The following is a 14,225-nucleotide window of genomic DNA, read 5'->3' as shown; positions in this document are numbered from 1 at the left end:
CAAAGTCTGTCTCAATGGGGTTCAACTTAATTCTCAAGTCTTTCACACTAAGTCTATTTCCATATTTATTTTTAATGTACAACAATTCTGAAACCCCATTTTCATGCATGTAAGTCGTAACAAATGGTTCCAAAAATTTTATTTATTTGTCCGTGTACCACCTGAAGTGTCCTTGTGGTCCACCAATGGTACTCATACCATGGTCTGGGAACCTCTAATGTTGGTGAGAGCCAGGATGTTTTCTTCACTAAACTAACTATAAATTCCATGAGTCTTTTTGTAAAAAAAAGAACTAGTACTCCATTTAAAATGCAATAAAATTAAAAAAGAAGGGAAAAAGGTACATAAACTCAAAGCTTAAAGTAATATGAATGTTTTTCAGACATCAATTATATTTGCACTAATCAAACCTTAGGCTACAACACATCTTCAAATATTGGGTGGGAGGGGGGGGGGGGGGGTGTCTGTTTCAGGCAAAACACTAATTATAAATCCCATTTGACACTTTCTTTTCTAACAGCCTATTATGACTTGAAAGTCAGCATATGTTGCTGCAAGTATTCTGCATCATTGCTGCGATTTACTGTTGTTCGTGAACTTTCAACTCATCAACAAGTTTCAGCTGAGTTGAGACTCTCATCATGAGGAAACTGAATAGCAGCACACCATTCACATTTTGTGTCTTAGACACAAATTCTTAGAGCTAGCAATGTAAGGCGCTAGAGGGGAGGGGGGTAGGGTAAGGTCTCTATTAGAAGCTGGTATAGTAGTCAGCATTTTTTCCTGCACAGCACAACTCTTTTGAGTACAATGGCAGGGTAGTGGAACGATAAAAAAGAGTTTTAATTCCGACAGCTGAAATTAATGGCCAGGAGGACAATGTGTTAACACATATTCCTCACGTTTTTTGGCTCATCGGTCTTCTGACTAGTCTGACACAACCCACCGTAAATTCCTCTCCTGCACTAATCACTTCATTACAGAGTAGCAATTGCATCCTACATCATCAGTCATTTGTTGGATGCACTCCTCTACAGATATATTTACTGCTCCCTCCAGTACCATCGAGGTTATTCCCTATTATCACAGTACATGTCTTACCACTGTCCCTTCTCCTTGTCAGTGTATTTCCATGTGTTCCTCTGTAAATGGATTTTGCAGAGAACCACCTCATCCTTTATCTTATCAGCCCATTTAATTTTCAACATTCATCTGTAGCATCATATCTCAAATGCTTTGATTCTCTTTGTTCCAGTTTTCTGCTGTCCATGATTCACTACCATACAAAACTGTGCCCAAAATATACATTCTCAGAAATTTCTTCCTCAAATTAAGATCTATGTTTTATACCACTAGGCTTCTTGTGACCAGGTATGCCCTCCTTGGCTGTGATAGTTTGCTTTTTATGTCATCCGTTCTTTCTCCAGCATGGATTATTTTGCTGCCTAGGCAGCAGAATTCCTTAACTTCATCTACTTATTGATAACCAACTTTGGTGTTAAGTTTCTCGCTATTCTCATTTCTACTACATCTCATTACCTTGTCTTTTTTGGTTTACTCCAAGTCTGTACTCTGTACTCAGATTGTTCACTCCATCCAATAAGCCAGAAATTATTCTTCATTTTCACTGAGGATAGCAATGTCATTAGCAAATCTTACCTTGATATTCTTTCACTCTGAATTTTAATACCACTCTTGAACCTTTCTTTTATTTTTGTCACTGCTTCGTCGATGCATAGATTGAACAGCAGGGGTGGATGCTACATCCCTTCCTCTCACTTTCTGGTACTAAATCACTGTCTCTCACTTTTAGTCCGAGTACTTCTTTCTTTGTCTTCCAGTCTTTTTTTTTTTTTTTTTTTTTTTTTCCATTGGCTCTTGTATATATTACATATTTCTGAACTCTGCCTATGGCTTACTCTTATTTTTCTGAGAATTTCGAACTTCTTACACCGTTTTACAGTGGCAAATGCTTTTTCTAGGTCAACGAATCCTATGAGTGTGTCTTGATTTTCTTCAGTCTTGTTTCCATTATCAGGTGCAAAGTGAGAAATGCCTCTCTGGTGCCTTTACCTTTCCTAAAGTCAAACTAATCGTCATCTAACAGATGATCTATTTTCTTTTACAGTCTTTCATGCCAGCAGCTTGGATGCATTAGCTGTTAAGATGATTGTGCAATAATCTTCAATTTTTCTGCCATTGCCATTTTCAGAATTGTGTGGATAATATTTTTCAAAGTCTGAAGGTATGTCACCGGCCTCTGAATAGTCCTATGGTTGAAGTTCTCCCCCCCCCCCCCCCCCCCCACTGTTTTTAGAACTTCTGATAGAACACTGTCTATGTATCCATAACTTGGTCTCAAATCTCCCTGAGATCTTTTAAATTCTAACTAATACTGAATCCACTATGTCATCCACATTGACTCAAATTTCTTCTTCTATGGTATCATCCGACAAGTCGCCCCCAATATGGACCGGCAATGTACTCTTTCCACTTATCCGCTCTCCCGTCTTCATCAGAGGAAATCCCATTGCACTCTTAGAATTACCATCCTTGCTTTTAATTTCACTGAAGGTTGTTTTGACTTTTCTATGCACTGTGTCAGCTCACCTGACAATCTTTTCTTTTTCTATTTCTTCCCATCTTTCTTGCAGTCATATTGCCATGGCTGCCCTTTACTTCCAAATTTCATTCCTAAAGGATTTGTTTTGCTGTTTTTCTGTCTTTCCCTGAACATTTTTTACTTCCTTCTTTCGTCCCTCAATTGAAGTAACCAAGGTTTCTTCGCAGATACATTCCTTGTACATTTGTCCATCCAACATCTGTGATCATCTTTTTAGGGATGTCCACTCCTTTTCAACTGAACTGCTTACTTGGGTGCTCCTTATTGTAATACCATATCGCCAGTGAATTACAAACAGGCTCATCATTCCTCACTACTTCAAGTAACAAACTTACTTCCATATTGATTCTTTCACACAATTCTCTTAAAACTTCAGTCAACTCTTTTCATTATTAAATTGAGATCCAAGTCTATATCTGCTCCTGGGTATGTCTTACAATGTGATACCAGACTTCAGAATCTCTGACCGGTTATGATGGAACCTTCCTGTGTCTCTGGATCTTTTCCAAGTATACTGCCTCCTCTTGTGATTCTTAAAAAAGAGTATTCTCTATTACCATCTGATATTTATTGTTGAACTCAATTAGTGTTTCTGCTCTCCCATACCTACTGCCAAACCCATATTCCCCCACAACCCTTCCTTCAATTCTTTCCCCTACAACCAGGTTTAAATTCTCCACACTCACTGAACACCCCTACATCTAGATTAAGTGTTTGCATTTCCTTTTTTCATTTCCTAGCTTTCCTACTATTTTCAAACTTCTGACATTCCACACTTTGACTTATAAAATGTTATCCTGGCAATTGGCTATTCCATTTTTTTCTGAAGGTCATTCCCCCCTTGGCAGTCTCTTTGTTGAAATGTGAATGAAGAACTAATCCAGAATATTTTGCCAATGGGGAGATCAAGAGATCTCATAACACTTTACCAATTTACAGGCCACATTTTGTGTGGATACATATTACATTTCTTTAATGTAGTTGTTTCCACTGACTTCTGCATCCTCATGGCATTGATCGTCACTGATTCTTCCACCTTTTACTGAATGATGGTGATTCTTATGCTGGAAGTCTTTGACCGCCAGTACCGATCAGTTTTACTCCAAATTTAAGCAGTGGCTGGGTTCAAACCTGGCACCCAAGAAGTTTTTATTAGTAGTCAAAGACACTATACCTAGACTTCTACCACACATGCCCAAGAAGTTTTTATTAGTAGTCAAAGACACTATACCTAGACTTCTACCACACACTGACATCAAATTATGAATGCTTGAGTAGCTAGAATTGTACCAGAAAATAAAAGTTTTTTTATTACTTACTCGGCGGTCTATATATTTCCATTGTTGGCTTCCCTCTAATCGGCATTGCGTTCCTTCTTCTGTTTCCAAACTCTCTTTGCTGTAAAAGAAAGAGAATATTTGGGAATAAGATAGTATAACAACAACATTCAGAGTGCAAGTAATGTTGACAATATGACACTGCATTAATCAAAAGAAATAGTGAAAATTGGGATTGATTTCATGAATCAGAAAATTCTCCTTAATGAATTAGTTATATTTTCTGAATACTGTTCCACAAACAGAATGTCCTCTTTCATCCAGGTATTTCCATTTGAGTTCATGAAGTATCTCCACAATACTCATGTGTTGACTGAATTTACAGGTATCAAATCTGGCACCCCACCTACAAATCGCTTCAATGTTTTCCTTCAATCTGATCTGTTGGGAATTCCAAACACTCTAGCAGTACTCAAGAATGGATTGGGCTAGCATTCTATACACAGTCTCCACATGGGAAAAATATATTAAAAACAAAGATTCCAAGACTTACCAAGCGGGAAAGCGCCGGCAGGCAGGCACATGAACAAAACACACACACAGAATTACTAGCTTTCGCAACCGATGGTTGCTTCTTCAGGAAGGAGAGGGAAAGACGAAAGGATGTGGGTTTTAAGGGAGAGGGTAAGGAGTCATTACAATCCTGGGAGCGGAAAGACTTCCCTTAAGGGAAAAAAAGGCTCGCGCGCACGCCCACACACACACACACACACACACACACACACACACACACACACACACACACACACACACACACAGTCTGCTTGTGTGTGTGTGTGTGTGTGTGTGTGTGTGTGTGTGTGTGTGTGTGTGTGTGTGTGTGTGTGTGCGCGCGCGCGCGAGTGTACACCTGTCCTTTTTTTCCCCTAAGGGAAGTCTTTCCGCTCCCGGGATTGGAATGACTCCTTACCCTCTCCCTTAAAACCCACATCCTTTCGTCTTTCCCTCTCCTTCCTGAAGAAGCAACCATCGGTTGCGAAAGCTAGTAATTCTGTGTGTGTGTTTTGTTCATGTGCCTGTCTGCCGGCGCTTTCCCGCTTGGTAAGTCTTGGAATCTTTGTTTTTAATATATACACAGTCTCCTTTATATATGAGCTACACTTTCCAAAATTCTTCCTATAAAACAATGTCGAGCATTCGCCTTTCCAACTACCAACCTGACTTACGCATTTCATTTCATACTGCTTTGCAATGTTATGTCTAGATATTTAAGGGATGTAACTGTGTCATGCAGCTCATTACTAATGCCATATTTGAACATTATGGGATTATTTTTCCTACTCCTCTGCATTAACTTACATTTTTCTATGTTTGGAGCAAGCTCTCAGTCATCACACCAACTAGATATTCTATCTATTTTGTATCGGCCTACAGTCAGTCAATGCCACCACCTTCCTGAATCACAGTGTCATCAACAAGCAGCCATAAATTGCTGTTCAACATGTCCATCAGATCATTTTTGTATATCGAGAATAAGAGTGGTCTTATCACACTTCCCTGCGGCACTGCTGACAATATCATTGTCTCCGATGAATACTCACCATAGAGGACAAAATACTGATTCTATTACTTAAGAATACGTTCTGTCACTCATATCTGTGAACCTAATATATATTCTCAGACCTTCATCAACAGTCTACAGTGCGACACTGTATCAAACGCTTTCTGGAAATCTATGAATATGGAATCTGCCATTGCCCTTCATCCATGGTTTGCAGGATATCATGTGAGAAAAGAACACAGGTTGTACAAAGTTAAAGGTGCCGTCATGAATTTTACACACATGTACAATTTATATATACATGATGATACCGCAGCTATGTAAATATGATAATATAAATTAACTGTATGCAATACAAGTAATAAATACAAATGTAGGGCACAAAACATTGCTAGACAGTACACATCGTAAGATTCAAATAGGCAAAGTAAGAGTTAAGGAACAGCTAGACGTTAACGCAAATAGACTGATTCACAAGGAAAGTCTGTGTCCATTATTTATTACCACTACACTAGACAAGTCGTCAGGCAGTAGATGTTAAGTGCCTCCTGTTCAAAGTCGGGGTGAGTCACCAGCATATACAACATTAGCCCATGTTACTTTGTGTTCACAGTGAATGAATTCCAAGGAATGTATCTGAGATACTATCATTACTGTGCAGTCTAGAAAGAATATTAGCAGTTTTAGAGTGATGAATCTGAATCCATTGGTTCCAAACCACATACTACATGTTTTGAGGAGTGCTTCACTTTTCTGCTTTAGTTCTTCTGAGTCTCTCACTGCATGCCCAATTAGCCTATAAACGCTGTCTTTTTGTATCTCTTGAATTCCAACAATGTATATCATTAGTCCCTCTAGCACCATCTGCTGTCTACATGTCAGCCTGGGCACAACTTCATTTTTTGTTAAGTCATAATTTGTTTTCCACTACAGTTTATTCCTTGATATGTTTGTCTATATTTCTGTCTCCCCTTTCAAACAAACATATTTACATTACTTTTTGAACACCTCCCACTTCGAGTGTGTTGTAGCAGTTTACATACACCTGGTGCAGTGTACTACCACAAGACATAAGTGTAAAGACAGAGGTGGTAAAACATACTCTCAAAAGCTTTGGGATAACAGAAAGTTGGTGGTAAGTATGCTTCCCCAGGACAACAAATAACAGATCAATTTTGTGGTAAGTATACTTCCCAAGCCCCTTCCGAAACTACATTGGTAGTAACCATACTTTCCAATAACCATTAAAACACCATTGTTTGGTGGGATATATAATTCCCACTGTACTGAAAGCTATATTTCACAACAAACAGAAACTACAGCTGGTGTAGATGCAAGGAGTGTAGATAAGTGGTAACACATATTCCCTCAAATGCTATATAGAAATATATTTAGTGGGATGGGGTTAAATTACTACATTGTGTGCCTACTAAAGTGATGAAATGCAGTATCTAATGTAAATGGATAGATAAGGTGCTTAAAGGTGGAAGACAGGGTAATACACATGACACACATGACTACTAAAACATCATGCACAAGTTGTTAAGAGTGAAATGCAAATTGCACTATATGTAACAGAGGTGGGGGGGGGGGGGGTTTGGCAAAAATACACAAGTTAGATAATGACAGATGTAGAAACTAAAATGTAGTAAAGAAAGGTGTAGTTACTGTGAATAAGTGCTGAGATGGAAGGAATTAATGTAAATTAAGGACAGGTTGGGGGTGAGAACCAAGAACGTGTTGTAGCGCTAGTTCCCACCATCGGAGTTCTGAGAAACTGGTGTTTGGGGGGAAAATCCAGATGGTGCGTATGGTGAAACAGGCACCAAGGTTATTACTGTCATTTTGTATGGCATGCTCTGCAATAGGATATTGTGTGTTGCCTGTATACATCCTCTGCCTATGCCCATTTATCTGACTGATAACTGGGTGGTAGTCATGGTGATGTAAAAGGCTGAACAGTATTTACACAACAGCTGGTATATCATGTGTCATTTCACAGGTGGCTCTCCCTTTGATAGTATATATTTTGCCAGTTACAAGGCTGCTACAGGTGGTGACAGGAGGGTGCATAGGGCAAGTCTTGCAGTGGGGATGATCACAGGGGTAGGAGCCATAGGATAGGAAGATGGGTGCAGAAGAAGCATAGGGTCGGATAATGATGTAGTGAAGATTGGGAGGGCAACAAAAAGCTATTCTACGAGTGGTGGGCAAGATTTCAGACACGACGGACATCATTTCAGGGCATGATTTTAGAAGGTCCTGGTCTTGTTGAAGTAGCTGACTGATACATTCCAGACCAGGATAATATTGGGTGACATGTGGTGTTCTCCGAAGTTGATTTTTGGAGGGATCAGGAGCACCAGCCCTATTTATTCACAGTTACTACTCCTTCTTTTACTCCATTTTAGATTTCTGCATCTTTCATTTTTCTGACTTATCTATTTTTCACCAACCCCCCCTCCCGCCTCTGTTACATACAGTGCACTCAGCATTTCACTCTTATTAACTCATGCATGACATGTTAGAACTAGTCTCTGTCTTGCATGCTACCCTGTCTTCCACATTCAAGCTCTCAGATTTTCAAATCTCATCTGGAATAGTCCCCAACAATCAGTCTTTTCTTCTCATCCCATTCAGTAAATCTCCCCTTAGCTGGGATTCTGGGTGACTTTTCTGAGCTGTACCCCTTTCCCTACGCCTCTCCAGTCCCTTTCCTTCGCCCTTCTTCGTTCCCCTTCAACTCTATTGCCAGAAGCTTGTAAACTTTAAATCCTTTTGTGTGTGTGTCCCTGCCACCACTTGGTGAGTAGATTTTTTTTATTTAGCCATTTACATTATATTATCAATAACTGTTCATTTTCACTGAAACATAGTATCTATCCAACATAATCAGTTTTGTTTACAAGTGTTTTCTCACAAAACTTTTTCTGCAATTTTGCATTTCTGCTTTAAGACATTTCCTACTTGTTTTGTTTAATTCAGAACATTCTGCCGTGTTCCTGTTATTGTATGAAACACTCAAGATTTATTATGGGCCTGCCCAGCCCCATGTGAAATCAGTAAAAAAAAAACCATGAATTATTATTTTGAAATTATTGGTCATTTTAGCCCAGCTATTAAAAAAAGATAAAAAATTATAGAGTTTTTGGATACTTTATTTCTGAATTATTTATTTGTTTCCAAAATGGTGTGATTTTTACCCTATTTCGAATTTTTAAAATGGTCATATCTCAAAAACTATTTGAGGTGAAGCAGTAAAACTTATACCATTTCATTCAGTTTATAGTATGTTTTAAAATAGGTACTACTGAACCAAATGCATTAAACACTGAATTTCCCTAACCAAACTTAATATAATTCTAAAAATTTCAAATTCAGATGGGTCTTACACTATTTGTTAATGTCTGTGCCAAATTTATTGATAGTATTTCAAAGGGAACATTTGCAGAGGAATTTTATTATACTGCAATTCACATTGCCAACTGTACCTCAGCTGCACATAGTTTGCAAACTGGTTCATTCAACTACAGTTAAAATGAAATTCTTTACTACTAATTAAGCCCACTTCGATTTATCATTTTCAAATTATACTAAATTATGCCATGTAACAAACAACATAAATACTGTAATGGATAGTAGGCCTTTTCCATTTTATATAATTTTCAGTAGTAGTTGTTCATATTTATAGAACAACACTATAAAGATCTATACTATCAATACACAATAAAACAAAAAAACATTCCCTTCTACTGAAGTAATTCACTTCAGTAGGGAAGAACTGTTGAAGTAAAATTAACAAAGTACCGGTGAGAGGAAGATGGGGGAGTTGCTGCAGGCACGTATTAACTCAATAAGCACATACGCTCAAGGGATAAAGTGACAGAAAAGCATCAGTGTCATGATTTAAAATGCTTAGTCACCCAATAAAATGCTGCAAGGCACATTTTGTAATGCAACAACCAAGCACAGCAAATGTAGTGGAATACTGTATTTATCGCATTCACCTCTTTATTGGGCAAATTTAAAGTCATGACGCTGGCAAATTTGTGCCACTTTGCCACCAGAGGATATTCACATACAACTGAATCAAAAAAGCATCTAAAACAAGAGTTGAGGTGGTTTTCTGAACATCCATATTGATCAGTTGTGGAAGATCAGCATGATCAAATATTTACTTCCTTCTAACTGTTTGATGTAGATTTTTATATGTTATCAGTCACTTTTTCTATGTGACAAAAGTGAGAGGAGAGGACAAGTTTACTTGAATTTGCCTACAGAAGCTGTGAGTGGGCTATTGGTCATTTTGAACTTAGGACAATTTTTACATCTTCCACTATTTTTTAATAAGAGTCAGAGCATAATTGTGCTGCTGGTATTTTCAAATCTCTCCACCATATTTTAATGAAGGTCACACAGGCTGTGATGTCACAGGGGTTGTGAGGGTGACTTCAGTACCATAACAGCCAACATATTACTGCGTGAAATGGATACTTCCATCTTGGATTTTAAATTTCCCACAATTTCCCACAATTTTTAACTGGGCTCGGTAATTCTAAACCTGAGATCCAGTGCCCATGGTTCGTGGGGCAGGTAGAGGTGGTGTGAGGGGGAGGGGTCAGGCAGAGTGTAGGACAACTGCATTGTTACAACATTTTAAACTTTGATTTCCCACCGACTTATATTTAGTATACATGAGGTGGTCTAGGTTTCTGAAATTAGGATTCTGTGCTCATTGTACATGGGGGCATATAAGGCAGTGTACAACGCTGTACGCTTGTGGCCAAATATCATGAGGTGGCCCAGCAGCAGGACCAGTAGAGTAGTAGGCGAAGTGATGTTAGCATGCGGTCGGTGACTGCAGTGGCCCATAGGGACATGAGCTGAAGAGATCCTCCTGCATTTATGTTTACATGAAGATAATCATTCCTATCCTATATAATCCCAGCAACAGTGAAGATGTTTAAACATTAAATATGAACGTAGCACAAGTGGACTTAGGACAAGTCACTCCAAACTTGGGATGGCAAGCTTTTATGTTAGATGGATGGTGACAAATTATCTAAATATATAGGCTGCACTGCTTTTGAACTTAAGGCGAGTGAATGTCAATGTCATATGAAAACCGATTCTTGAATTTCCTGCTATTTTAAACTAGGACAGTTGGCCTGACAACCACGCAAGCTCCTCCCGTATTCCTAGATCCACCATACTGGATTCTGAAGTCATAGGGTTAGGGAAATCCTACAAAATCTGAGAACTGCACAGTCTGCACTCATATTCTCGGGTCCACCATCTCGGATTTTCAACCAAGTGGTTCACAGCACATTTTTGTGTTTACCATTATCCTACCTGGACACTCAGCTGTTACACCATAGGAACATTGAAAACCCTATACTTTTTTAAATGCCTGCTTTTTTTTCTTTTCCTGACATTTTATACACAAGGCCATTGACTTGTCAAATGGGTGAGGGGAGAAATCTGGCAATGTTGCATGATATGATAGGGGAGGAGGAGGGGAATCTGGAAACAATTCTGACTGCACCGTTAGTCACACAGTGCCACTACTACTGGTTAGTGCGTCCAGTTACTTTACTGCGTCAATGTGGAGTAATCGCGATTGTGTCAGTTCAATGTTAAGTTCAATGTCTCTCATAGACAGGATAAGGATATTTTGTAAAATGTATGGTGCACGTATGGCACGCAACTGCCAGCACATAGTAGAATTACAGTGTGCCCCTAACAGGGAACATAGATTGGGTGTACGTAGAAAATTGTTTGAATAGCTCTTATGGAAAGAGGTAACAGGTAAGTTCTTGTGCAGCGTCCCACGGACGACAAGCTGTTAGGGACCATACATCCCATCTTACCACATATTAAGGTTTCTTATTGTTCCATTCACATATGATGCACAGGAAGAACCACTTGAATGCCTCTGTGTGCACTGTAATTAATCTTATCTTATTCTTGCAGTCGCCACCGTAGTGATACTGAGGAGGATACATTCCCAGACTACTCAATTTAGCTTGGAACTTCGTGAGTAGGTTTTCACAGAATAACTGGCATCTATCTTCATATGATCACCCCCCCCCCCCCCCCCCCATGGAGCAACCAAATGGATCAAGAATAAGAGACAAGTATGGCAAGGCTGCATACTGTCAACTTATTTATTTACTATGTCTCCAGAGCGGATAATGAGGAATGCTGCGTTAAATGAGGGCGAAATTAGAGTAACAATGATTGGGATAAATATAAATAACATTAGGTATGCAGATGAAACCATCCTGATGGCAGAAAGTGAAGACGAGTTAAAGAAGTAGTGCAAAGGCTGGCCTCGTGCTGAATGTCAAGGAAATTACACCTACGACTTCGTGGCATCTAGGAGGAGAAACAGTGGAGGTAGTTTCTATGTTGATTTATATTGGCTCCCAGATCTATGCTGTTAGTGACTGGAGCCACGAAACAAGGGACACTCGTTACTTGGTACAAAGGCAATGTTAAACCCTGATAATGTTTTAAGGAGTGGAGACATAACTATAACAATGGTCCATGTAGTAATGGGTACAATATTTCCAGTTATGATGTACGGATGTGAGTACTGGACCATTAGAAAGACTGAATGGTATAGACTCTTTTGAATTGGAGGGAACTATTTGTTCCATGGACTGGGAAAAGAACAAATAGGTCAGTATTACAGAAATTAAAACTAGAGTATTTCTTGGAGAGAAACAAAAACTGATCTACTTGGGCACATCTTCAGACAACACGATTCACTGGAAAAGACATTAATGCTGAGGAAGAAGAGGGCGGCAAATGATGAGATGTACCGATGGCATCAAGGGAGTAGTGGAGTCCAACTTGGAAAATCTATGGGAGATCGCACAGGTCAGAAGAAACTGGTGTGCTTTAGTCCCTGGGGTCATGGACATTTGGAATCAATTAATCAGTTAGAGAGAGAGAGAGAGAGAGAGAGAGAGAGAGAGAGAGAGAGAGAGAGAAAGAGAGAGAGGGAGAGAGGGAGGGAGGGAGGGAGGGAGGGAGGGAGGGAGGGAGAGAGAGAGAGAGAGAGAGAGAGATCTTAAAGTGAGCCAGTTCAGGTTTTTCAGAATCCCCCGTGTCAAACGAAACTGTGACCATTTGTCCTGCTCTTCTTCGTAGACGTTCAGTATCTGCTGTTCTATCTGGTATGGATCCCACACACTTGAGCGATGTTCTAGCATGGGTCACACAAGCACTTTACAGGCAATCTCTGTTGACCGATTGCATTTTCCCAGTAAGTTACCATTCAACTGAAGTCTCCCACCTGCTTCACCTACGACTGAATCTATGTGATTAATCAACTTCACACCTCTACAAATTTTTGCCAGGTATTTGTATACAAAGTGATTGATCCAAACTAGTCTTACGATACTACTTTTTTTGAGTTTTGTATGCAATTTTACATTTGTGAACAATTCTGACATTACTTCATTACAGATAGATGCATCACCGGCAAAAAGTTTGGTGTTGCTATTAAAACAGTGTCCACCAAGTTATTAATACCGGTATACAAATGATCCTTATTAATGTTTAAAAACACCCGAAGCGACGTAGGTGACATTGAGACAAGTAATTTAATATAAGAATTATGGGGCTGCAGATGTCGGGAAATAACCGAAAAGTAGATGACAAACACGTTACATCGCCAGATAATGTACGTCGCCGCACTTCCAGCCGTTGAGCCTATCAATCTATTGTACCGGATCATCTCAACCAAATCACCTCTTCACGTCGGTGGAGCTCTGAGCCGACGTGTGTGGTACGACGTATTATTTTATTTAGCAGTTTCACAGTCTCAGCTGGTTTATTGCGAAGTGCAGTACAACAAAAACCTACCGTATTGCGTCACAAGTAAAGGAGTTTAAGCTTCGAATTTGCGTCGTTACCCATAAATGACCTACGCGTCCTTTATCAAGTAAGATTTGTAAACAAAAAAAGGAAAAACTCAATAATAGGTCACTTATGTTCAGCATTTGCCATCCACTTTTGAGGCATTTTCCGACGCCACGTTGCTTTGTATTAAATTGCTTTCTCAGTGTCATCTGCATCGTTTAGGCGGTTTTTAAACGTTAGTAAGAACCACTTTGTACAACATAAAACAGCAAGAGCCCCAACACTCTTTCCTGGGGCACCACTGAAGTTAATTCTACATCTATACTGTGTCCTTTCTACAAAAATCCTCTATCCAGAAGTAAATTAGTGAGCAGCATGACAATGAGCTCAAGTACCCCTCAATTCGTCTTTACTTCACTACAACGTGATCATTACACTGAAAGTACGACCACATAAAAAGCTGGATAATTCCTTGAACTGAAGAAAACACCCCTCGTTAATGTGGATACAATACAGGTGACATTCACCAAACAGCGTTTTAAAATACAAACACCGTTTTAATCATACGGTTTGTCTTCAAAGTAATGCGTGGGAATCGTTTTCACTGCACATCGGCAATGCTTCACAACACAGATTTGTTGCGCCTCCACATGTGCGAAGTCTGTGAGCGACGCTGAATGTAAATTGGGTGCACGGCCTCACAGCTCAAGAATCAGCATCCAATATGTATTCTGGGAACCACAAGTCTTGAACACCTGGTGCCGCATGCCAGGCCTTGACACTGCGCGCCAGAGAACAAAGCAATGTGCTAATAAGAGGTAAGTTGGGATTGGACAATGGGCGGTGGTTACACACAGGATGTAGAGCAACTTTCGTGAAAGGAATGCCTTTG

General features: G+C 39.5%; 1 protein-coding gene across 4 annotated transcripts in view; it reads right to left on the bottom strand.

The window, feature by feature from the left end:
• LOC126362599 (uncharacterized) overlaps positions 1-14,225 on the bottom strand; it is a 426,970-nt gene that overhangs the window by 94,765 nt on the left and 317,980 nt on the right. For all 4 annotated transcript variants that reach the window (XM_050007895.1, XM_050007894.1, XM_050007893.1 and 1 more), the window contains one exon: positions 3,943-4,021. In XM_050007895.1, the coding sequence (XP_049863852.1) occupies positions 3,943-4,021 (79 nt within the window). The remainder of the gene's footprint in view (positions 1-3,942; positions 4,022-14,225) is intronic.

Source organism: Schistocerca gregaria, chromosome 1 (genome assembly GCF_023897955.1).
Source record: "Schistocerca gregaria isolate iqSchGreg1 chromosome 1, iqSchGreg1.2, whole genome shotgun sequence".
In the NCBI taxonomy this organism is placed as follows: Eukaryota; Metazoa; Arthropoda; class Insecta; order Orthoptera; family Acrididae; genus Schistocerca; species Schistocerca gregaria.
This window is presented reverse-complemented; position numbering and strand designations above follow the sequence as displayed.